The sequence below is a fragment of the Bos indicus genome, chromosome 19 (assembly GCF_029378745.1).
Source record: "Bos indicus isolate NIAB-ARS_2022 breed Sahiwal x Tharparkar chromosome 19, NIAB-ARS_B.indTharparkar_mat_pri_1.0, whole genome shotgun sequence".
NCBI lineage: Eukaryota > Metazoa > Chordata > Mammalia > Artiodactyla > Bovidae > Bos > Bos indicus.
In genome coordinates, this window is record NC_091778.1 from 46175207 (window position 1) to 46198724 (window position 23518).

General features: G+C 48.6%; 1 protein-coding gene across 1 annotated transcript in view; it reads right to left on the bottom strand.

Annotated features, from left to right (window-relative positions):
* The window catches only part of MAP3K14 (mitogen-activated protein kinase kinase kinase 14), a 43748-nt gene extending 20650 nt beyond the window's left edge, over positions 1–23098 (bottom strand). The window contains exons 1-2 of the mRNA XM_070773650.1: positions 22995–23098; positions 215–490 (exon numbers count right to left, since the gene is read on the bottom strand). Coding sequence (XP_070629751.1) covers positions 215–470 — 256 coding nt within the window. The 5' untranslated portion in view covers positions 471–490; positions 22995–23098. The remainder of the gene's footprint in view (positions 1–214; positions 491–22994) is intronic.
* Between the last annotated feature and the right edge of the window lie 420 nt (positions 23099–23518).

The following is a 23518-nucleotide window of genomic DNA, read 5'->3' on the forward strand; positions in this document are numbered from 1 at the left end:
TCCCTGGCACTGTCCTGGCTCCCATGGCACACTGATTGCTGGCTTAACCTCCGGTCCTATCTTGTGAGTGTCTCCTATGGTGGTCGCCCTGACCTCCCTCTTCCACAGGGGACCCTGAGCCAAGCCCTACATATGGCCAATCACCCTTGTCCAAACGCTGTGCCCCACCTCTCTCTCCGCCACCCACCCCTGCCCTGAAGCCCGGGGCTCTTACATTCGGCCTGGGCGATGATGGAGATGGCAGCTGGCCCAGCCTCCGAGCCGTCCTTGGCTGTGCCTTTGGTGATCACGTCGTTCAGGATCTCCCACTTCCCGCAGAACACGGGGCTCTTCTCCACGGCCTCCAGCTTGTGGACGGAGCTCTGCTTCTTCCCCATCGCCTGTGTCTTCTCCTTGGCTTTGGCGAACTCCTTCTGCTGCCCGACCGTGGAGCCGGGGGCGCCTGGGCAGGCCATTTCCATCACTGCCATCTCCCAGGCTCACGCTCACCCTGCCAGAGAGACCACACGCAGAGCAGGTCACCCCCAGACCCCAGGGCAGGCTGCAGTGGGAGGAGAAAAGCAGGGGGCAGAGGGCCTTTGCCCCCTCAGGCCACATGTATTTATCCTCCAAATGATCCCAATGGCAACCCTGCCACAGTCTCATGTGGGGTGAGCCCCCCGGCCCTACCAGTTCTTCCCCCCCACTCCACAAGGAGAACTCTAGTCTGCCTCCTCTGGGGCGTCTGTGGATCGATGTCTGGGTTGCTTCTTTCTTGCCTTTGTAAATAATGGCTGAGTCGTCTTCTGCTGTTTGTTTTGTGGTGAACTTTGCTTCCGCAGAACAGGGGGGTGGATCCCATACTCCAAAGCCATTAGTCACCTCACCGATTCTGCACAAGCCTTGCCTTCTTAGAGACATGCCTGTGCCACCCATTGAGGGCTCTTCTCCAAGCGGAGAGAATCGAGGTTTAGTTTTGTTCCCAAGTTACAGGTAGAGGTATGCATGTACATATGAGTGCATGTGCGTGTGTGTGTGTGTGTATGTCTATTTATATATGTACACATTATATAGAGACACATATGAAATCTTGTAAAACCTAAAAACCATGCAAGCAGCAACACCAGAACTTGGCTCCTTTCCTGAGCTGCATCTGTTTGTGGCTTTCCAGAAGGGACTGATAGGCTTCCTTCTGTAATGTCCAAACTCACTTGCTGAAAACCTCTTTTGGGGGTCGTTTTTCTTTCAGGCAACATTAGTAATGGAATTTCTATTACAGCCCACACACCCCACCACCAACTGACACCTCTAGAAATATGAGGACAAAGCACAACAATTCATCTCTCTCTGGGCTCCGTCTCCCCCAGCTCTGCGTTCCCACAGAGCCAGATGGGAGAGAGAATGTACTGTTGTGACAATCTGTGCAAAGAGCACGCGGGCTGGAATGGTCACAAAAGAGAACAGCGCTGCCCTGAGATTGTTAGCAGTTGGGAAGTTTTTTAAAGACTGGGGCTCTCAACTCCCAAGGGCAGTGCCCTACTGGGTCATGACTTGTTTGCGACAAAGCCTAAGAAGGCACTGATTGCAGATACTTTCATAAATGCTCTTTGATGGCAGCTTGGTCCTCAGCTGCTGCTAACAGATGAGGTCTTCTCTGCAGTAGCTCCATTCATCCTGAACCACGCCTCCATCTGCTCTTGAGGGATGAAGACAGACCGTGGGAAGCCAGGCTTCTATACTTCTGCCCTTTTGCCTGATCAGGTTGGAAGCTTCCGAGAGACAGTGGGACACTGGGAAACTCTAGGCTGAGACCTCCTGCCTACAGCATCTGGCTCACCACAGCAGACACGAAAGGCTGAGGCAGCTTGACTGGGGTGTGGGGGTGGGGGAAGGTTTGTCAGTTGCTATGAATTTGATGCCCACATCTCTGCCTTCAAGGGCCTGCTAGCTTTGAACTCAGAGTGGTTCCAGCTTTCAGCCTGGGTGCGGGTGTGGTCCTGCAGGCTGGATGCTCCGGTGGCTGAATGGGTGGCCTCAGTTTCTTGATGACCTTAAGTCTAAGGGGTGCTCTGACTTCAGTTAGGTGAAAGCCCTCCAAGCTGGTTGTTCTACTTGTAAGGGTGCTTTCATCCCACTCCACACCCCTGCAGCCCCTGTCCCTCTCCAAAAGGACTTGATCCAGGGCCTCTTTATAAGAGAAACGAGACCTTACAAATAGCCCCCAGCACTCCAAACCTAACAGTGTTAGAGGTATGCCTACAGGAACACTGCTTCAATCTCCTCATTTTTATGGAGGCCTAATTAGGCGGAGACTTGCCGGAGATCACCAGTCTGCATGGGGCTGTGTGGAGCTGGGCCTATTGGGCTGTGCTGTCCACTCCCCAGTCCCTGGGCTGCAGGCAAGGGGGGATGTCATGGGCCTCCCTGGGCAGAAGGCTCCTGAGGGCAGAGGTCGTGTCCCTGGTGTGCAGCAGAGCAGGGCACAGGGGGTGCTGGCTGCAGGAGGGAATCAAGGATGATGCCGGGCATCTTGGGATGAAGAGAGAGTTTCACCAGACAGCAAGAGGAATGGCCAGTGGTCAGTCTTGTTCTGAGGCACCCGGCTGTTTAGAGCTAAGCTGCACTCGGGCTCATGTGGCCTTTCCTGCCTGACATGGCTCACCCGGAGCTGGCGCTCCTCCAGACAGGCTGTGGGGCGCCCCTCCCCAACAAGCTGTCCTTTCACCTTGGTGGCTGGGTGGGCAGCTGGCCAGGGGCCCTGGTCCTTCCTCTGCGAGCACTCTAGGCACCCTGTCCCAGAGAAACCGAGGCCAAGGCAGCCGAGGTCGGGGCTGCCTCCTCTGCAGCGCCCTGATGACTCACCCGGCAGCCTGACAGGGAGAGAGAGGAACAAGGGAGCCTGAGAAGCTAACCCAGCAGCTGGCTGCTGAACCTGTGAAGGGCACGGGGAAAACAGGCTGACCCTCGCCTCCCGGGGGCACGAAATCATGGCCCGGGAGTTGTACAGCTTCTCCTGTGTCTGCCTTTCCAGTGCCACATGACCGTGACTCAGACTCTCATCGACTGTCTCCAAGTTCAAGAGGCTATTCTCAGGACACTCTGGCCGGACAGCAGCGCTCGACATATACACACGCTCGTTTCCTCACTCCCTCCCCACTTCCACGTGGGTTCTGATCTACAAAAAGTGGGGTTCTGCACTAAGCCTGGGACTGCTGGTTGGGTGTGCCTGCCCGTCTCTGGGCTTTGGGTCCCGGCTTGCTGCCCCAGCCCGGAGCCCTGCAGCTCTGCCCCTTCTCTCGCTCCTGCAGCTCGCGGGAAGTGAGGACTAAGTGGGAGCCTGCTGTGTTTCTGCCTTTGAAGGCAAGTCAAAATCCTGATTCATTACTCAGCTGGACACTCTCCACAGCTCCACTCAGGCCTTAGATGTACTCTTTCCTCTGCTCCGTGTGTCAGAGCCGAGGATGTGAGCAGTGGCAACAGCCACACCCGCTCAGCTCACTCACAGGCCATGAACACACAAGGGGAAGGGAAAGGGGCAGAATTAAGACAGTATTCTTGTAGGGCCTGATCCACGTACACTGCCTGTCCTTTCTTCTGTGGGGCTTCCATGACCCCCCGGAGGGGCCTGGGGGTAGGAATGATGGGGAGAGCACCAGGTCAACCCCTGGGCACATGTGTGTGACACATCTGGGTAGACAAGGCTCCTGGGCTCCAGCTCAGTTCCCTCTCCAGCTTAGTAAAGATCTTCTGTCCAAGCTGAGGAGTTCTCAACGTGGGTTCAAGGATGGCTTCAGGGAGGTCTGGGAACCCTAGGAACTTTATTGGTGTTTCTCCAGGGAAGAGGTCCATAGGTTTCACCATGTTTCCCAAGGGTCTGACATTCCTCAGAAGGTTGTTCTAGTCTCCCCAGAAGACCAAGGCCAGGGCTAAACGCCTGATTCTGGCTCAATTCTTCTATGCCAAGGAAGAGCTCACCAAGGCAGTGCTATCCTACCTAAGTTACAATAACTAGATGGGTTCTCAAATGTACTTGCCCTATGTCTACTGAGTCAGTCAGTGGGCATTAGGCCCAGAATCTGTACTTCTGACAAGTTCTCTGGATGACTCTAATGCCCAGTGGCCAGGGACTGCCATCCAACCCCTGCTCTATACTGTCAGGCTGCGCTGTCAATACGGCAGCCACTGGCCACATGGCTATTTACATTTATTTTTCTTTTTTCTTTTATTTTGTATTGGAGGCTTTCCTGGTGGCTCAGATGGTAAAGAATCTGCCTGCAATGTAGGAGACCTGGGTTTGATCCCTGGGTGGGAAAGATCCCCTGGAGAAGGGCATGGCAACCCACTCCAGTATTCTTGCCTAGAGAATCCCATGGACAGAGGAGCCTGGCGGGCTCTTTGTATTGGAGTATAGCTGATTAACAGTGTTGTGATAGTTTCACATGGACAGCAAAGGGACTCGGCCATACATATACATGTGTCCATTCTCCCACAAACTCCTTCCCATTCAGGCTGTCACATAGCATTGGGCAGAGTTCCCTGTGCTGTACAGTGGGTGACATTCAAATCAATTCATTTAAACTAAAATTTAAAAATCAATTCTTCAGTTATCCTAGCTACCATATAGGAGAGTTCACACAGAATACCTCTATCACTGTAGAAAGTGCTATTAGACAGCTCCTGCCTGAGACCATTACAGCAATGCTTTCTCTGACAGCATACTTTCTCTTCCTAGGATTCTGGGATGGGGATGGGGTTTAGATGAAATGATTGCTTGATTAAACTGGGAGGCACAGAGTAATGTTTAAAATTTGATCTTCAGTGGTGATGACCTTTCTAAAATGTATCATATTTCAGTTCCCTGTTTTAGTAAGGACAGTAAAAACACCAGATTGGGGACCAGAAGATACGAGTTCTAGCTGTGGAAGCTTTTTATTAAAAAGCAACAGGACCATTTTTATTAAAAGAAATCATACCTCAACCTTCACAATATAAAAGACCTGGAAACGTGCAACTGACACGTAACTCAAATTAGAGACAGCTGCTCTGCTGAAGGTGGGCAAGGGCCCCACACACTCAGCTTGCCTCCATCCACCAAGGACCTCTCCAGCATCCTAGGTCTTCAAGGAAAAGAGTTTGAAGACTCTGACCCAGGAAATCATTCGAGGTTCCTTCTAGTTCCCCAAATGCCACTGATTTGTCAGGATTTTTTGACGGCTGGATGACCTCGATTCAGACTGATAGTTAATATTTCCTAAGCACCGTCATTATTAGTGTCAATTTCAGAATGAAAACTGAGGTTTAGAGAAGTTCAGTAGCCTGCCAAAACAGTCACACGGTGACAAACTGCAGAGGTGCAGCTGGACTCGTGCTGTTGCCTCTCCAGTCAGCTTGCTTGGCCAAGAGACGATGCTAAATCAAAGTTCATTCCCTTACCCGTGACCAAGCTCACGACCACTATCACTGAGACAATGGGACTTCTCTGTTTCAGCACCATACAGCCAAGCCATCAAACCTTACCTAAGGCATTCAACACTTTAAGCCTTGGTTTGCTGTATATCAAACAGAAATATAGGGCCATCTACAAAATGTTCACTGAGGGGCCAGAGCAGACCAGGGCAAATCCCTCTCATGATATTTCATCTGGAAGCAAAAACTTGTCCTTCTCTGAATGCCCAGAGGAGACAAATAGCAGAAGTAGAATGACTCAACTTCCTTAATAAGATATTAGTTGAAAACCAATCTCTTTCTGCTGCTTCCTCTTTTAAGCCTTCAGCTTGCCTGGCTACTAGGCCACACTGGGCCAGCCTCTGCCTATCAAGAACAAGGGGTGTGCAGGAAGGGGAACCAAGGGCAAGTGCCAGGCACAGTGAGCTGGCCAGGCAAAACAGCCATCTGGCCAGGCGGACCCAGAGATCCCCATGCATTCCCCAGGCCCCCTTCCTGCCCTGCCGACCCTCTCCAAGCCCCTACCTTCAGTCTCTGTTTCAGTCACACTGATCCTTTCACTTGCCTGAGCAGCAATGGGTAAGCTTTGATATTTTTCCTCTGCTCACTTTGCTGCTTCTGTAAACAGCATCTTCTTCCTTTATTACTGCTATCTGCCAGATCTCACCTTTTATAACCTGTCTCCTCAACGAACCCTTTGCTAGCATGCTCCTGCATTCACTCAGCAGATCATCAGTGAGAGTCTCCTAAGTGTCAAGGGCTGTAATAGTCACCACCATTCATTAAAGGTCTCTGTGCTGGGCATGTGTTAGGTGCTTTATCCATGTAATTGATGAACAACCACCCTGCAGGGTTGATGATATTTTTCAGACGAAACTAAGGCTCTGAGAGGTAAGCTACCTGCAGAAACAAATGAGGCCCAATTTATACAACTAGAGCATCAACATGTTTTTAAAGCTAAAACCAGGACACTCCTGGCCCTTCCTCGGGAACCTAAGCATCCTCATTTCCTTTCCAGGATAACAACTTGTTGGCAAAGGTACCTGGAACTCTAGGAATTGAGCAATATTACTACCCATGTCCATATTACTACCCCTATTTTACCCGCAGGGTCTGCTCACTGTTGGTAATAATTTATTAGTCTGTGTAGGCAGGAAGCACAAGAACTAAAAATGAGGGATCTCATCACTAAGGGCTGGCTCAGCAGTAAATTGGTCAAACTTCTGGTGGAGTTACACCAGTACATGTTCCTGGAAATGTTACCATTTTTAACTAGATAAGGTTTAACAGGTCATTTCATTTTCTTAAAACGATTAAAAAAAAAAACAAAAAACCCACACAATACACGCACAAAAAAACAAGAGTTCCAGGAAAGACAGTACCACCTTCACTGAAAGAATCACTGAAGGATGTGCTTTTGGAAGCAGAAAAGTAAACCAGAGAAGAAATGGGATGCAAGAAACAATGGTAGGCACAGAAATTGATATGATGTTGGTCAATTTAATCAACAATTGAATGTTAAAAAAAAAATCAGTTTAAACCACTTTAAAACATTAAGTTTTAGGGAATTTCCTGGTGGTCCAGAAGTTAGGACCCAGTGCTTTTACTGTCGCAGCCCAGGTTCAATCCCTGGTCAAAGAACCAAGGTCCTACAAGCTGCAAGGCACACAAAAAAAATTTTTTTTTTTAAAACACATAAACTTCTCTCTAGTTCTATTTACTTCAAAACAAAACTACATTAAGTTTTAGATAATATAGATAAGAAAGAAGTGTGGGGTGGGTTGTCCAGTGGGTAGAGTGATATGAGCTTTGCTATTTTGTGAAATTTACATATGAATATTTTACATTTCATTAGAAAAAAACTATAACTAAGTATGTATGCTAAAATTTAAGAGTAACTAACTATAAGAATAGTAATACAAGTCAGTTTCCAAAGCAAAAGTGTAAAGAAGGAAAAATAGAAAACTTGATCACTCTAACAAAAGGCAGGGAGAGAAGGAAAAAAGAAGCAAAGAAAAAGAACAGTAAGTATAAAATGAGAACACAAGTTATGGTGGCAAAAACAAGCCAAAGTATCAATACATCATTAATCACAATACACACGCATAGATGAAGATCGCTTCACATTAAAAGTCAGACAATCGGGATTTTAAAAGATCCAGCTAGATGCTAACTAAAAGAGACAAAACAAAATTATACAGAAAGATTGCGAACAAAGGATGAAAAGAGATATGCCAGGCCAATACTCACTAAAACATGTATTATTAATGGCAGACAAAATACTTAAAACAGAAAGATATAACAATCACTTATATGCCCACAAGAAAGCACCTCTAAATCCAGAGGCAGGTTGAAGCTTTCTGAATGAGGAAGGTCTTGCCTTTAGAGTGTCCTGTCACATTACAGAGAATTGCAGGATCTTCTGACACAGCGTTCTTTGAACATGTACTGGTCTGCTGGGTGTGGAGCCAGTGCTGAGTGCGGGGTGTATGCTGAGGAAGAAGACACAGCCCCTTGAGGAGCTTACAGTCTCCTGGGGAAAGAGACAAGTAGCTCCTTACAACAGTGATGCGACGACGGGCACGGACACACCGAGATGCAGTGGGAACACATGGACAGACAGTAGCCCCGCCTGTTGGAGATCAGGAAAGGCTTCCTAAAGCAGGGGATACCCGGAGTGGGTCTCAAGGGGTGAGCAATAAGTTCTCAAGAAAAAGGAGTGGGTGTTCCAAGCAGGAGATGGGGGTTTGATCCCTGGGTCAGGAAGATCCCGTGGAGAAGGAAATGGCAACCCACTCCAGTATTCTTGCCTTGGAAATCCCATGGACAGAGGAGTCTGGTGGGCTACAGTCCATGGGGTCACAAAGAGATTGACACGACTGAGTGACTAAACAACATTCCAAATCGAGGGGGTGGCAAAAGTTAAGGAACAAAATGAGTCTCTGTAGGAGTTAACAGCTTGAGGTTGCTGGTGAGCAAAGCTTGTCGGGAGCTGCAGGAGATGAGGCTGCAGATGGAGTTCAGGTACCAGACCATAGGACTGTGCTTGATCCTGATCTACCCCCAGGGGTGAAACTCTCGGCAGAGCGAGAGCAGTCTAATTCAGGGGCAGGGTTCCAGGTGGAGGAGCCTACAGGGTAGGGGCAGATGGTGGAGACTGGGCATTAAATGAAAACCCTCCACTGGGACAGAACCCACTCCCTCACCTGCCCAGCCCGGGCTGATAAAGTCACAAGTTACACACCTCTGTAGGGATGGTGAATTTCCCTTTGGCAGAGAGATGAAGTGGGCACTGGGACCTAGAAACAAGACATTGCAGGAAGGAATGAAACTCAGCTGCAGGAATCTCAAAACCTGCCTCCTCGCCAGCTTGCGGTCTGCTTCCCAGGAGAGCAATTTCTGCCTAAGCATTTCCCATTAAAGAGGAAATGAAATGTGAATGTACATTAATCATTAAAATCTTACAGGTCAGTTATGAAAAAGAAATCTGCCATGCCCACAAAACTCAGTCTCGCTGCCAATTCCATAGGTCACACTGCCGGGTAGATGAAGTGTGTGGAATAATATTTATGCCCATCCCCAGTTCCTACCACATGTCAATGTTAACTAGCCCCACGTGTGCTGAAACACTGCTGTCTCCAGGCCCTTTCCAGTGTTTAAGGCACGAAATCACCGCACACCTGTTCTATTACCACAGGCCTTACTCACGTTCAGCTTCTCCCTGACCCCTCCCATCCCACACTGAGGCCAAGCTAATCTCAAATCATCATGTCCTTAAGATAACCTCAAGCTGAAAGACATCTGTCGGCTGTGCATGGCTTACGGCCCGGTCCCAACTCTGTGGTCCATAATCTCTCACCACTGTTTCCCTAAACAAAGGGTTTGGCTTTGGCCAGTCTGAGCTCTCCAGACCCCGCTGGCTACTCAGATCTACAGTCTCCGTGTGCACCTCGTCCTTGTGTGGGCTGCACTGCCCATCCTGCTTATCCTTCCCAGGCGAAGCTCAGGCCTTCCACGTCCAGCGTCCCTTCCGTTGGCACCCGGCCTCCTTAATTCTCCTCACCCTTATTCCCTTTACTCATCATATGAAGTAATCTAGATAAAAGAACTCTAAGTATGATAAATCATCATACACCAAGGGAAGATAGCCATTTGTGCACACAACTCCAGAACTGCAATCTAGGAGGTATGGAGCATGTATGTAGAAATACAGGAAAAGATGCACAAAGATGTTCAGTGTATCTTTATAACAGTAAAACACTTAGATAACAATGTCTAATTACACGAGAGGATAATATTAAATAAGTCATGGCACAGCCATTAAAAACATCTACAAATAATATCTGGCTATATGGAAAAATGCTTATGGGATACAATGTTAACAGAAAAAGGATACAGAATTATAAACTCTTGAAAGTCTCTTGGACAGCAAGGAAATCAAACCTGATTTCCTTAGTCAATCCTAAAGGAAATCAACCCTGAATATTCATTGGAAGGACTGATGCTGAAGCTGAAGTTCCAATACTTTGGCCACCTGATTCGAAGAGCCGACTCATTGGAAAAGACCCTGATACTGGGAAAGATTGAAGGCAGAAAGAGAAGGGGAAGACAGAGCATGAGATGGTTGGATGACATCACCGATTCAATGGACATGAGTTTGAGCAAACTCCGGGAGATGGTGAAGGACAAGGAAGCCTGGTGTGCTACAGTCCATGGGGTCACAAAGAGTTGGACACAACTGAACGACTGAACGACAACATGATCCCACCTAGCATGTGTCTGTGTATTTTATCAACATTTATAAAAATGCTGAATGACAACATGATCCCACCTAGCATGTGTCTGTGTATTTTATCAACATTTATAAAAATGCTGAACAACATGATCCCACCTAGCATGTGTCTGTATATTTTATCAACATTTATAAAAATGTAGACACTTAGCACAGATATGCAGCAATGGTTCTCTCTTGGTGGTGTTTTAATATTCTTTATACTTTTCTAATATTTTCACTTTTTTTTTTGTGTGTGTGTGGTGAGTAGGTACTGCTTTTCTCAGTCTTCATTTTTCTTTTTTGGTCATGCCATGCTGCTTGTGGGATCTTAGTTTTCTGACCAGGGATAGAACCTGGACCCTTGGTAGTGAAAGTGCAGAGCCCTAACCACTAGATTGCCAGGGAATTCCCTCAGTCTTCATTTTTTTAACAGATGTTTCCAAGTGGCAAAAATAAAATAGAGAAAAGATATACAATGAGAAATATAAGTCCCTCCCACCCTTCTCCCATTCTTCTGAGGGGATCCCATTACCTATTTCTTACATGTCCCTCTAGAGATGCTCTCTCTGGGGTATTACTTTTATGGTGAAACCAAGCTAAAACTAAAAGAGGGTCTCTCGATATGGAATGAGAATTTAGGAGGCATCGGGTCCACATTTGTAACTGGGGCTTCATAAATACTGGATGGTTGCTTCCCCCACCTGCACACACACCCACACACACACACTTACACACACAGAGGAAACCTTGCCAGAACCCCTGGGGCTGATCAGTGAGTTCTGGCTGCAGGGCTGTGAACACAGAAGCTGGAGATGGGTAAGCTCGTCCCTCCTGGTTTTGGTTTTCGTTTCACCCCCTTTCTTGTTCTCCCCTGGGGACTGTGAGTTTCATTTGCAGTGACTCAAGAAGCAGGAGGATGCTCACAGATGGTTCCCCAGCTCTGATGGCCAGTGCTTCCCTGCTTTTGCTTTATAACCATCCAATGACAAGCTTAACGCAGTGGTGAAGATGCCAGATGTAAGGCATGCTCGTGGGCACGTGTGGCCCCATAAAGAATGGGAAACAAACGGTACAAATGAACGTATTTCCAAAACAAAAATAAGAGTCACAGATGTAAAAAACAAACTTATGATTACCAGTGGGGAAAAGGATAAATTGGAAGTTTGGGACTGACATATACACACCACTATAAATGTGAATAATTAATAAGGACCTGCTACATGGCACAGAGAACTACTCAGCACTCTGTAATGATCTATACGAGAAAAAAATTGGAAAAAAAAGTGGATATGCGTGTAAAAAAAGAGCATATGTATAACTGATTCACTTTGCTGTACAGCAGGAACCAACACAACATTGTAAATGAGCCATACCCCAGTAAAAATTTAAAAAAAAAGAGTGGGAAACCGCAGAACTGGACCTGAGAGGAAAACACCGGCCCCTCTTTGGCTGCTTACATCTGTTGGCAAGGCCTCGGCTCTGAATGGACTCAACAATGACCTGCCTGTGCATGATGAACCGGAGCCCAGGATTCCTCAGCAGCTAGAGCTGAGATCAGTCCTCCTGTGGACATCTTTGGGTGTTTTCAACAACCTGCTGCTGTATGTCTGCACAGAATTACATGCTGGTTGTCAATAATAATAAAAATAATAATGGCAGCTAAGATTGCTTGCTATGTATTAGGTATATTAGGTAATGTTTGCTATGTATGCATGTGTATTACTCCTTGAATCCTCACAATACCTCTACTATCATTCCCCTTGTACAGAGGGATAAACTGAGGCTCAGCAGATCAGGTGATCTGCCCAAGGTCACACTGCAAGGAAGTGGCAGAAGCAGGATGTGCACAAGGGTCTCTTTCACGTCGAAGTCCATATTCTTAACCATGACACTGTATCCACTTTCAAATGATCCAAGTTTTAAAAACCGGGACCCAAATGGAGAAGCTGCCACAAGCCAAATGTTTGTTAGTGAGAAACCCAGGGACTGACCCAGGAGGAAGCATCTCAATTAGGAAGCATAAGCACAGCCGGCCTATGTTCTGGAAAAAGCAACTTTAAAATGGCAATGGGGAACAAAGACTCCAAGCTTGTGGCAGGCCTGTGTTCCTTAGCCCACCCGTGCTTACCTCAGCTGGGCCCATCCCAGGGGCCAATTCTACGACAAAGTTCAAATTCATCGTTCATTTTATAAAGCCTGGCTCCAGGTTTCCTGAGCCTAGTTTATCATTTGTTTGTCTTTATTTTTAATAGCAAAGCCTTGAGCATCAATTACTAAATTCATAAATGTGGTTATTACTTGGTCCCCAGTTTCCTGATATCGGATATTGTATAAACCTTAAACATATTATAAGGACATTTTCAATTCAACTTTCAAATCTTTTGCATGAGGAGAGCCAATAGCATATAGAAAAGATGCCACTGAAAGCACCACTGATCCAGAGACAATTATGGGACTGGTATGCAGGAGGATGGACGGTGTAGTATTGAGAAAAACCCTGACCACATGCGTACTTTGTTTTATCCAATATGTAGGAAGCAATTTTTAATGTATGTTATGTCAAAAAAATTTCATAGAGTCACTGCAATCTGCAGGTTGGGATATCTGGTGTAACTGAGTGCCCTGATGAAGTGGTAGCTGCAGTGTGAACCACTCCATCATGACCAGTTTCTGATGACAGGGCCATAAACTGCCCTCCACACCAAAATCAAACCAAACACAACCGGCTTTCTTTGATGAGTCAAAACACACTTCTGGATCTTGCCAAGCCTTAAGGTCATCACCGTGAGCAAGGTCTGCTTGTGAAAAACTTGTTATTTAACTTTTCAGATTGAGTTCTGAGAAAGGAGCAGTTCCCTGGGCTGTGGTCAATTCCCACTGCAACACAACCCCTCCCACCTCGGTTGGTTGGTAACTCTGCTTTTCACAGGTGGGACTGGCTTCAGACAGGGTCTACCTGTTTGGTTGGGGAGTTGGAAAGAGATGGGTTCAGCCTCTTCGGCAGGGAAGAGGCTTCAAGTTCATTGTAGTTATTGGTGACTGGTTCTGAAATTGAGGAACTAGTTTGAGGAACTTCAGAATAAACAAGAAACCCAAACAACTTGGCTTTCCACAGAAGGCTTCCAACGCACGGGGGTATATGAAAGGAAGGACAAGGTCCCTTTGGCAGTGGCACCAGACCATGGCCTTGAACCCTGACCATGGCCTCGTTTCAGATGCTGTCCTACACATCCTTTGACAGACTGGCCTGAATGGACATGTCCCTCGAGGACATGTCTCTTTCTAACACGCGGTCACATTCTTTGTCCTCCCCCAGGACAGAGGAAGGGGCTTGGGACCCACACTAAGACAGGGAATATTCCCAGCGGATCCCAGATCAATTCCTTGGTAAAGGAGGGGGCACCAGGAGCCAGCCTGTGGCGGCTTAGCCTCTCTCAGGCCAGCACGACCCAGAAAGAGGAGCGTGGATTCTAGTTTTGCACTTCCATGCACAGCCAGCACGACCCAGAAAGAGGAGCGTGGATTCTAGTTTTGCACCTCCACGCACAACAAACAGCCAGTGGCTACCACGCTCCAGGTGCTGCGCTGGCCAGAGCAGACACGAGGGTGACCAAGGCAGAAATGGTCTCGAGTTCTCACTGTTGGAACCCAGTCACTGAGACCCACTGTCATGGGTCAGGCCTCAGACCATCTGCCTACGCCTCTGTCTGAGTGGCCCCAAGCATATGGGATTGGTAAGCGCAGCCACTGTCCTCTCCACCCCAGCCTGGAAGGCTAGGATAAGTCAGCTGTGTCTTTAACGGCCTGCTGTTTCCTGGTGGCTCAGACGGTTAAGTGTCTGCCTACAACGCAGGAGACCCAGTTTCGATCCCTGGGTCAGGAAGATCCTCTGGAGAAGGCAATGGCAACCCACTCCAGTACCCTTGCCTGGAAAATCCCATGGACGGAGAAGCGTGGTAGGCTACACTCCACGGGGTCACAAAGAGTCGGACATGACTGAGTGACTTCACTTTTCACCTTTTACTTACTCGCTGTCTGCTTTGGCTCTGAGCTACGTTCCAGCACATTTCTACAAGACAGCCTATACCTCCACCATTGTGCTCCTTTCCCCTGGAGTGCTGAAGTTTCCAGACTGCTCTCAAGCTCCTATTCCAAGAGATACAAGGGCCCACGATGAGAGCAATACTGTGGGTGTGCCTGCCCAGACACGCTGGATGGGAAGGCGGGGCTCCTCCCCACGGGAGCTGGGGCAGGGGAGCCACCATCCGAGGGGACTTACTCAGCCCCCTCCAGCTCCCACAACCATGGTTCGTAATTTGGCACGTGTAATATGTCTGCCTTTATGTCCATCTTTCCGCCACCATGGCAAGCTTGTCGAGGGGCAGCACCTCAACAAAAGAAGGCTGAGTGCTAAAGAATTGATAGTCTTGAACTATGGTGCTGGAGAAGACTCTTAAGAGTCCCTCGGACAGCAAGCAGATCAAACCAGTCAATCCACTCTGAATACTCATTGGAAGGACTGATGCTGAAGTTGAAGCTCCAATACTTTGGTCACCTGAAGTGAAGAGTCAACTCACTGAAAAAGACCCTGACATTGGGAAAGACTGAAGGCAGAAGGAGAAAAGGGTGACAGAGAATGAGATGGTTGGATGGCATCACTGAGTCAATGTACATGAACTTGGGCAAACTCTGCTAGATGGTGAGGGATGGGGAGGCCTTTCATGCTGCAGTCCATGGGGTTGCAAGGAGTTGGACGTGACCTGGTGACTGAACACACACACAATGTATCTGCCTTTATGTCCATCTTTCTGCCACCACAGTGACCTTGATGAGGGACAGCATCTCAGCTGTCCTTGTTTTCAGATGCTAGTGCCTAGCAGAGCCAGTGGATTTGGTCCCCCTGGTGAGCTCTGACTGGGAGAAAGGATCCCTGATGTACTCCTGCAGGACAGAGGGTGCCATAGGCTCTGAGACCCCAGGCGGTGCAGTCGCCTGGTGAGCTGGAGGGAAGAAGTCAGCTCCATGCACACAGCATGGTGGCTGGATTATGCCTGCACCCCAGCAAGGAGGAGTCCTGCAAGCTGGCTACTGAGCCACCTTTGTCATCCTTCCTCCTAAATGCTGGAGAAGGAAATGGCAACCCACTCCAGCATTCTTGCCTGGGAAAACTCCAAGGTCGGAGGAGCCTGGCAGGCTACAGTCCAAGGGGTCACAAGAGTCAGACACAACTGAGCAACTGAGAATGTACGCTCACTCCTACATGCTCATCGAGAGAAACACATGATTTCCAATTCCCGAGACGATGACCCTTCTGAACTGGATGGCATGCATCTGGGCTCAGATTTGCATACATGTGTTAGACGGGAGGTCACACACAAATCTCTGCCTTTTACATTCATCTTTTTTTTTTTCTTTTGGCCACATGACAGGGAGTACAGGATTTTGGTTCCTTGACCAGGTATTGAACCTGTGCCCTCTGCAGTGGAAGCATGGAAACTTAACCACTGAACCACCAGGGAAGTCCCTTATATTCATCTTTGTAAATCTATTCCTGCCTCTCAAAGCACAGCATCTCCCAATTGGGACTGCTGAGCATGGGCTCAAGTTATCTGGTTCATCCAACCTAACTTCTTGGGCTAGAGAAGTCCATTTCTAATCTTAATTGGCAAGAGCATCCTCATTTGAAGCTGGCAAAGCCTCCCTTTGTCCCAAGCCTCCCAGCTCTCCCTAGTAGTGATGGGACTAATTCTGGTCTGGTAAAAGGAAATGTCAAAGACGGCAGAGCACAGTGGTGGATCTCAGACAGGACAACTCTTTGGACTTAGAGGGGACATTAGTCAGATGTGACATCAAGCTCTGTCCACAAGGGAGAGCCTCTTCACTGAGAGGACCTGGATGGATCCAGAGGGAATGATGCCCAACTACTCTGGGTCTTTGGGCCACTTGTATGCCATGGGCCATGACAGGAAAAAGATACAGAAGACCTTCTTGGCACCCGGTGGGTTTGCAGCCTCACAATCAATCATTCATAGCTACTGAAGGCCCACCTCTGGGTAAGACACTGCCTGGTGAGGTAGGTCAGTGCCCTACAGGCAGAGACAACCTTTGAAACTTCCAGGTAACCCTGCCCAGAATTGTATTTTCTTATCAACCTTCACCTCCTGTGGTTACACGAACCTCATGGTACAAGAGAGTGTCAAATAAATAGCTTTCTGTTTACTTTTTCTTAGACTCAGGGTGGCTATTGCTCTGGCTCCACCCTCCCCAGGCCTGGCAGAGCTAGAAGAAAGGCTGAGTGTGATGGGGTTGGGTGGGGATATGAAGGAGGAGTAACCCCTGCTCCGGGAGTATCTCCTTCGCTCAATGGCAGCACAGCACGGCACAAAGAGCCTGGACTTTAGCTCAGATCCTGCAATTAACTAGCTGTGTGGCCCTGGGCAACTCACTTAACTTCCTGAGTTCACCATTTTCTCTTTTGTTAAACAGAGAAGTGTGTAAACGGTTATGATCACTTCCAGGCTGTAACTCAAAACATTTCTTTCTTTTTTAAAAAATACATATTTTTATAATTTTATTTATTTATATGGCTGTGCTGGGTCTTCGTTGCTGCACGGGCTTTTCTCTAGTTTCGGTGAACAGGGGCTATTATCTGGTTGTGATGCTCGGGCTTCTCACTGCAGTGGCTTCTCCTGCTATGGAGCATGGGCTCTTGGGTGCACAGGCTTCAGCAATTGTGGCTCCTGGGCTCTAGAGCATAGGCTCAATAGTTGAGGCACACAGGCTTAGTTGCCATGTGGCATGTGGGATCTTCCCAAATCAGGGATCAAACCCGTGTCTCCTGCATTGGCAGGTGCATTCTTTACCACTGAGCCACCAGGGAAGCCCAACAGCTCTTTCTTGACAGAGAGGTTCAGGCCTAAGGTCATTTAGCCATGCCCACCCAAAGTGACTGCTGGCTAGTCTAGATGGAAGAGGTGTGGGGAGGGGGCTGGAGAGGAGTCTGCGATGGATAAATGAAACAAGGTAACACTAGCTCTTCCCCTGTGGTTTCAATAAAGTCAAGCCCACCTGGACACTGAGAGGTCTCTGACCCTCAGCAATAAGTTCAACACCAACTGTATTGGTCTAGAACAGAGAGTCTGAAACAAACCCCATGCCTTGAAGGATACCTGGTCATGGCTTTAATGGTAAGAGGGTCGGCAGAAAGTCCGGCAACCAGAAACTGCGTGGAAGAGATGGCTCAGGAGTTTCCTTTGCAGCATCTTTCTGAATCCAAACACTGGCTCCAGAAGTGTGGCAGGCTCAGAATTCGCAAGTTTCCAGAAAGCCAAGGTCCAATCCAGCCTTTCTAATCCGTGGAGCTCTTCAGAGCCTCCAACTCAGGTGGTGAAAAGGCAAGCAGGTAGAAAAGGGTTCCCCGAAAGGCCTTTCACACCAAAGTTGTGGTTTGTATCTTTCTGCTTTTTGCCAAGGGGTTTCCCAGCTCCCTGGAGCCAAAGCTCTCCTAGGGCTTCTTTGTTGACTGTCATTGGAAATGGGCCATTTTCCACCCTCAAGGTGGTTGGGCTCAAGAGCGTGGTGACACTGCTGATCTGGGCTCTCTGCCGGGTCCACATGACCCCCCTGCTGGGGGAGCTATTTTTCTGTCGTTTGGCAAGCCCTGGGAGCCTCTAGCTGGCTTCCTTATCCCCCCTGCCTCCAAAGCCCCTGGACTGAAATGAACATGAGCTTTGGCAGACAGCTTCTCCACAAGGTCTGCTCAAGACTTCCTGTGACTGAGCTGGGGAATAAATCGCATGTCACCTACACCCCTGCAAGTGTGACTCACCTTCCAGAGAAAGTGCTCTGCTCACCTAAGCAAAGCTGCCTGGAAAATGACTAAGGCACCTATCAAATGCAGTCTGTGGGGCCAACCAGTTGCCGACCTGGGCTCAGACACACTCTGCCTCTCACCTCCAGTCTGAAGTCAAGTGTGGAGTTGCCACTCCAGGCCTGCTGGTTTCATTTTCATCTGAACTGTTAGCTCCACACGAGGCTTGACATCCGGTGATCTATTTTTTCTAAAAACTAGGTTCACTTTAGAAATGACTCTTTGGCCATGAAGACAGCTTCCCCAAGAGAAAACAAGATGTTATTTAAAGGGGACGTCAGCCTGGTGGGAGCTTGCATTTTTGTTTTCTATTAAGAAAGGGGGGGAGAAAAAGAATTTAAAATGTAATGTGAAACTGTTTTTTTGCCTTTTTTTTCCCTTGGGTGATTTAAAGGGAAATCTGAGAGTCGCTGACTGCGGATTGAGGGCCCCCAGACCAGTGAAAAGATGACAAAGGGCAGGGTGCCACATGGTGGTGGGAACCTTGCCCCACAGGACCCAGGCTTCCCTTTTAGTCTCCCGAACAGAGAGGAACAAGTGTTTGTTGACTTATATTGTACACAGTATTTTCCTTTTTTCCCCTCCAGAGTTAAGGCTGAGACCCGCTTCACTGTATGGGGGACACAGGAGGGCCCCAGAAGGCCCAGCTGTACCTGCCCCTGGGTGGCGGCTGAGGGTGCCCCAGGCGTAGGCTTGCCAGCTCTGAGCAGGCAGAGCTGGAGCCTTGTTAGGTTCCTTTGGAGGGTGATGAGGGCAGAATTTAGTGTAAGACAGGGAGAACATGACAGCTAGAACCTCCAGATGGAAGAAATGTCCCACTGGTGGTCCTGCTGAGAAAATGACAGGCCCAGTCAGGCAGCCTGACCCTTCCTGACATCATCTTCCAGAAAACAGGTCCAGTCAAAGTGGTAATCGCCAACTACCAGTACTGCGATTACCACTACAACCACCAGCCACATTTACAGCCCTTGTGTCCTCTGGCTTATTCCGTGCCGAGCTCAGCACTTTATATATATTCTCTCATTTTCTACTCAAAACAACGCCACGAAATGTTTACAGATGGGGCGCCGGACGCTTAGAGAAGTGAACTGATTTGCCTGGTGTCACACAGGCAGACGGCGGCAGACTTGGACCCGACCTGGCTCTCTCTCTGACCCGGCAGCCTGAACCCCCACACAGGGCACAAAGATGCCATGGACTGGCTCTACCGCTCTGGGCAGGTTGCTTGACCCCTCTGCTTTAATTTCTGCATCTGTAAAATAGGGATCAGCAGACTTGACCAGAGGATGTGCTCTTTATCTTTCAGACTTTTCGTAATAATTATTATGGATAATAAGTATCAACTCTTGATTACTTGATAACACTTCTGAGTTAATCCTTGTGTACATAAATAGAAAAATAAAGCAGCTACCCTGGTTCAGTTATATTCAAGATGGACATGTTTTGGAAACAAACAAAAAAAATCCCAACTCATCCTTTTATATGTAAGTTAGTAGAAAAAGCACTGAACTAGACGTCAAGAAATGTGGGTTTCGATTCTGGACGTGACACTGATTTCCTAAGTAATCTTGTCCACTTGCTCTCTCCTTACTAGGCTTCATGTTCCTGATCCTGGTCCCTGCCTTCCTTTGTAGGACTGTGAGGAAACACAGAGAATGGCCACAAGGATCGTTACTCTCAATGCCATATAATCTCAAGGGATTCACACCAGTAGGATAAGAGATTAAATGATATAAAATAGCAAGAAGAGAAGGGGATCTTTTTACTGAAGTATAGTTGATTTACAATGTTGTATTAGTTTCTAGTATACAGAAAAGTGGTACAATTTTATATATACATATATATGTATTTTTTCCCATTAACATTTATTACAGGATATTGAATATAGCTCCCTGTGCTATACAGAAGGACCTTGTTGTTTATCCAATCTTTATGTAAGAGTTTGTATCTGATGGTCCCAAACTCCCAATCTACACCTCTGCCCCCATCCTCTGCCTTGGCCACCATGAGAAGGGGATCCTTTAACCTAGAATACAATGAAGGGCACACAGGCCACTGAGAAAAGTGACTCTTCTCTGCATGGTCACTCAGGTAGTTAAGACAAGGCCAGAACTGAAGACCCCAAAGCCAACAGATGTTCAGTGCTTCGCTCAGCTTGACTGAAATGTTCTACTACTCAATCTGCCCTGTGTTTGGCCTTCCATTTCTAATTGACTGCTTTCAACATTTCAGTCAGCACCACCCAGCAAATGCAGAGCCTTCACACGTGCATCAATTTAAAAGCTCACCTTCCCCTTGAAGGTGCTCAACCCCTACTACTTTCCCTGCCCAAGGATCTCAGCGTGCGGAGGCCAGGGGGAGCTGGCTTATCCTTAAAGCTTCCCAAATCCACTGACAGGGAACTGTCCCCCCACCCCCCACCACTTTCACACTGGTGTCTTCCAAAGTGCCCATAAGGCTCAGATGTTTCCAGTTTAACTGAAATACTAAAATGGGGCAAACAGGAAGCATCAGATACAACTGCGGTAGTGACTTATTAATCATGAAAGCAGAATTTTAGTTGCATTTTAACCTTTTGCCAGGAAAAAAAAAAAAACAGCTCTCAGATGATGGAAGCCATTGATAGAAAGAGGCTCCCTGTGTGTGTATCAAGCTAACTTACACTTTTAATTTAGGGCCGAACTTGGTTTTAAGATTTCTTAACTACCCTCCCAGAAAGACCATCTGTTAGGTCAACCAACATGAATCTCTCAGCTCTTCATCAAGGGAGGCATGCCTGTTAGGAAAGCTCATGTGCTGTCCCTTGAGACAGGAAAAAAAATAGGAAACTAAAAGTGACATCGCAGGCCAAAGTGATGGGACACTCTTAAGAGGGGGCCAACAACGAGGAGAACAGCCCTGGGTCAGTCTTTACCCATCTCCCGTCTCTACAGATCTCACACCAGACGCTGGCCAGGATGAACCGTTACCACGCACCAAACAAAACCCACAACAGTTGCCTGGAGGTGGACAACCAATCAGGGCAAGCCCGCTTCTCAACATTCAGTGATACACAAACACTCCAAGCAGATCACAATGGAGTCAGTGTTCAATAGGAGAAACAAAATGAGGAACCAAACCTCTGTCTGTGGAGGCGAAATGGCCAACCAGACATTTTTGTTTAATAGATGAGGGTTCATTTGGCAGGGTCTCTGTCTGTGGTGCCGCTTGCTCCCACAAACTCTAACAGACAGCACCAGGGGCGAAAAACCCCCTTTCAGAACTACTCCTTATAACCTGAACACAGTCAGAAGGGGACTGAAGCTTGGTGGCTTACTGCTGTCTGGTCTCACCAAAGAGCTGGAACACGTACCTGGGTATAGATTTCTAAAATTAAAGTCAGAGATGAGTACTTTTATTTTGAGGCCTTCTGAGAAGTTCACTACCACACCCTTCAAAATAAAAGAGGATGTCCTCAAGGCATCTGAAAATCTCAGAGGTCTGGCATCGCTGCACCAAAGGAACGGATTTTGACATCACTTAAAAAACACCAAGAGTAAATCCAAACACTTTGTAAGTGAGACAAGCACCTGTTCTCTCATGTTAAGAGCATAAATACCACACCAAATATTTCTCCCCATGTCCTGCACCAAGTTCCATAACGTGGTTCTGCTTCAAGGAAGGAGCTGGGGAAAGACTCCAGTGGCCCAGATTAAAGTCGTCACCCTGAGTCTCAACTGTGAGGCACTGGGTAAGAGCCATTTATCCACCTCCAGTCCCTGCCAAACACACACCTGCCTCAGGTGCCTCACCTCTAAAACAGGACAATATTATCTATCTTATTACACACATATCTGAAGGAAAAAGGTTACAGGTATGAAGATACTAAGTAAAAAAAAACACATCACTAATGTTAAGATACTATCTCCTAATCTTTCAGAGAGACCATGTAAAGTCAGGGGGTTTTCAACATTTATTCCTGGAATAAACTTCAGAAGGCTATTTTGTATCAGATCCCACCTCTCACCATTTAACTTCACTTGCTTTTTGAATTCATCATCAAGGGACGGCATTCATTGTCCTCCAGTTAAAACAATTTATATCACAGATTTCTGTCTCTTTTCTCCACTCATTCCCCAGTCCACCCTTTAGGACTGGGAGCCACATTTTAACTTCAATTAGGAAACAAACTGCTTTTTCTTAAGTTACCCGGCACAGAGGAGGATCCTGGGCAAGTGGGGCTCTTTACAAGGGGCCTCCTTCTGCCTGGTGCCTCTGGCTGCAGGCTGCCAGGGCCACGATGGACTTCCAAGATGGGATATTTTATCTGAGCCGACAGAGGAAGTCCTGAGTGGAGTGGCAAGAATTATCGAGGGGTCAGGGAGAGAAAGGATGCTGCGACCAGCCAGCACTGCCCCGCTGGGTGCTAATCGGAGGCTCCATCTCTTCTCCCAGGCTCGGGGTGTGACCCCGAGAACTTCCCAGGAAAGACCTGAGGGTTTCACTGCCTGGACAGGTGGGAGGACGCAGGGACCCGGCAAGCTGGGGCGTTCGGCACCTTAAGCACAGTGCCGAAGTAAGCCCTCATTCTGGAGAACATCCAGAGAACCGAGCAGGACGGGCAGGCCTGGGCGGTGGGGCAGCCTGGCGCGGGGAAACAGGGGATGTCGGGGAAAGGGAAGGAAGGGGCCCTTGAGCGCGCTTCGGGAGAGCGTGTGGCCTGCGGGTGTGCAGGGCGAGCCCGGCGTGCGACCGTGGCCCTGGCGGCGTGAGGGAGGGCGCACCGGCGGCCAGCTGCCACAGCCGAGGACCGGCGCGAGTGGGTCCCCGGGCCGCGCCGCCGACCCCACCATTCCGATGCGGCGAGCCAGGCCGCAGCCCGGCCCCGGGTTGAGGAATGACCCGTCCTCTCTGCCCCTCGCCCCGGGACTCGCTCTAGTCACCTACCGGCCGAGCGCCGATCTCCCCCACCAGCGAGTGTCGCGCTCGCCTCGCCCTCGATCTCCCGCCGCCTGTCGCGGACCGCTGCTCTCTGGGCCCACGGTTGCCCCGCCCCACCCCGGACCCCGCCCCCTCGCCGCCTTCCCGGCCACCCCCGGGGCCACGCCTCCACCCGCGGCAGAAAATTTGCCTCGCTTCGCGCCTCCTTGCTTTGGCCGCACCTAGCTTCTGGCCCCGCCTACTCCCCCAATCTTCCAATGAGACGGCGCGTCCCATCCAGTTCCTTCCTACCGCCCCAAGCAACGATTGGTTAACGAGGCCCTGTTTCCAGAAATGGGCACTATTTCCGGACAGTGTTTATAGCAAAGAAATGGCTGGGCCGACGGATTGACAGAAGGCGGAGGCGGTTGGGGTGTTGGTGGAACCACACATGCGCGCTCGGCTTCTGGCAGTCTTACCGGTTGCGTTCCTCTGGAGGTTACGGGAAGGAAGGGCCAGTGTGCGCATGCGTGGGCACTCCCCAGCCTAAG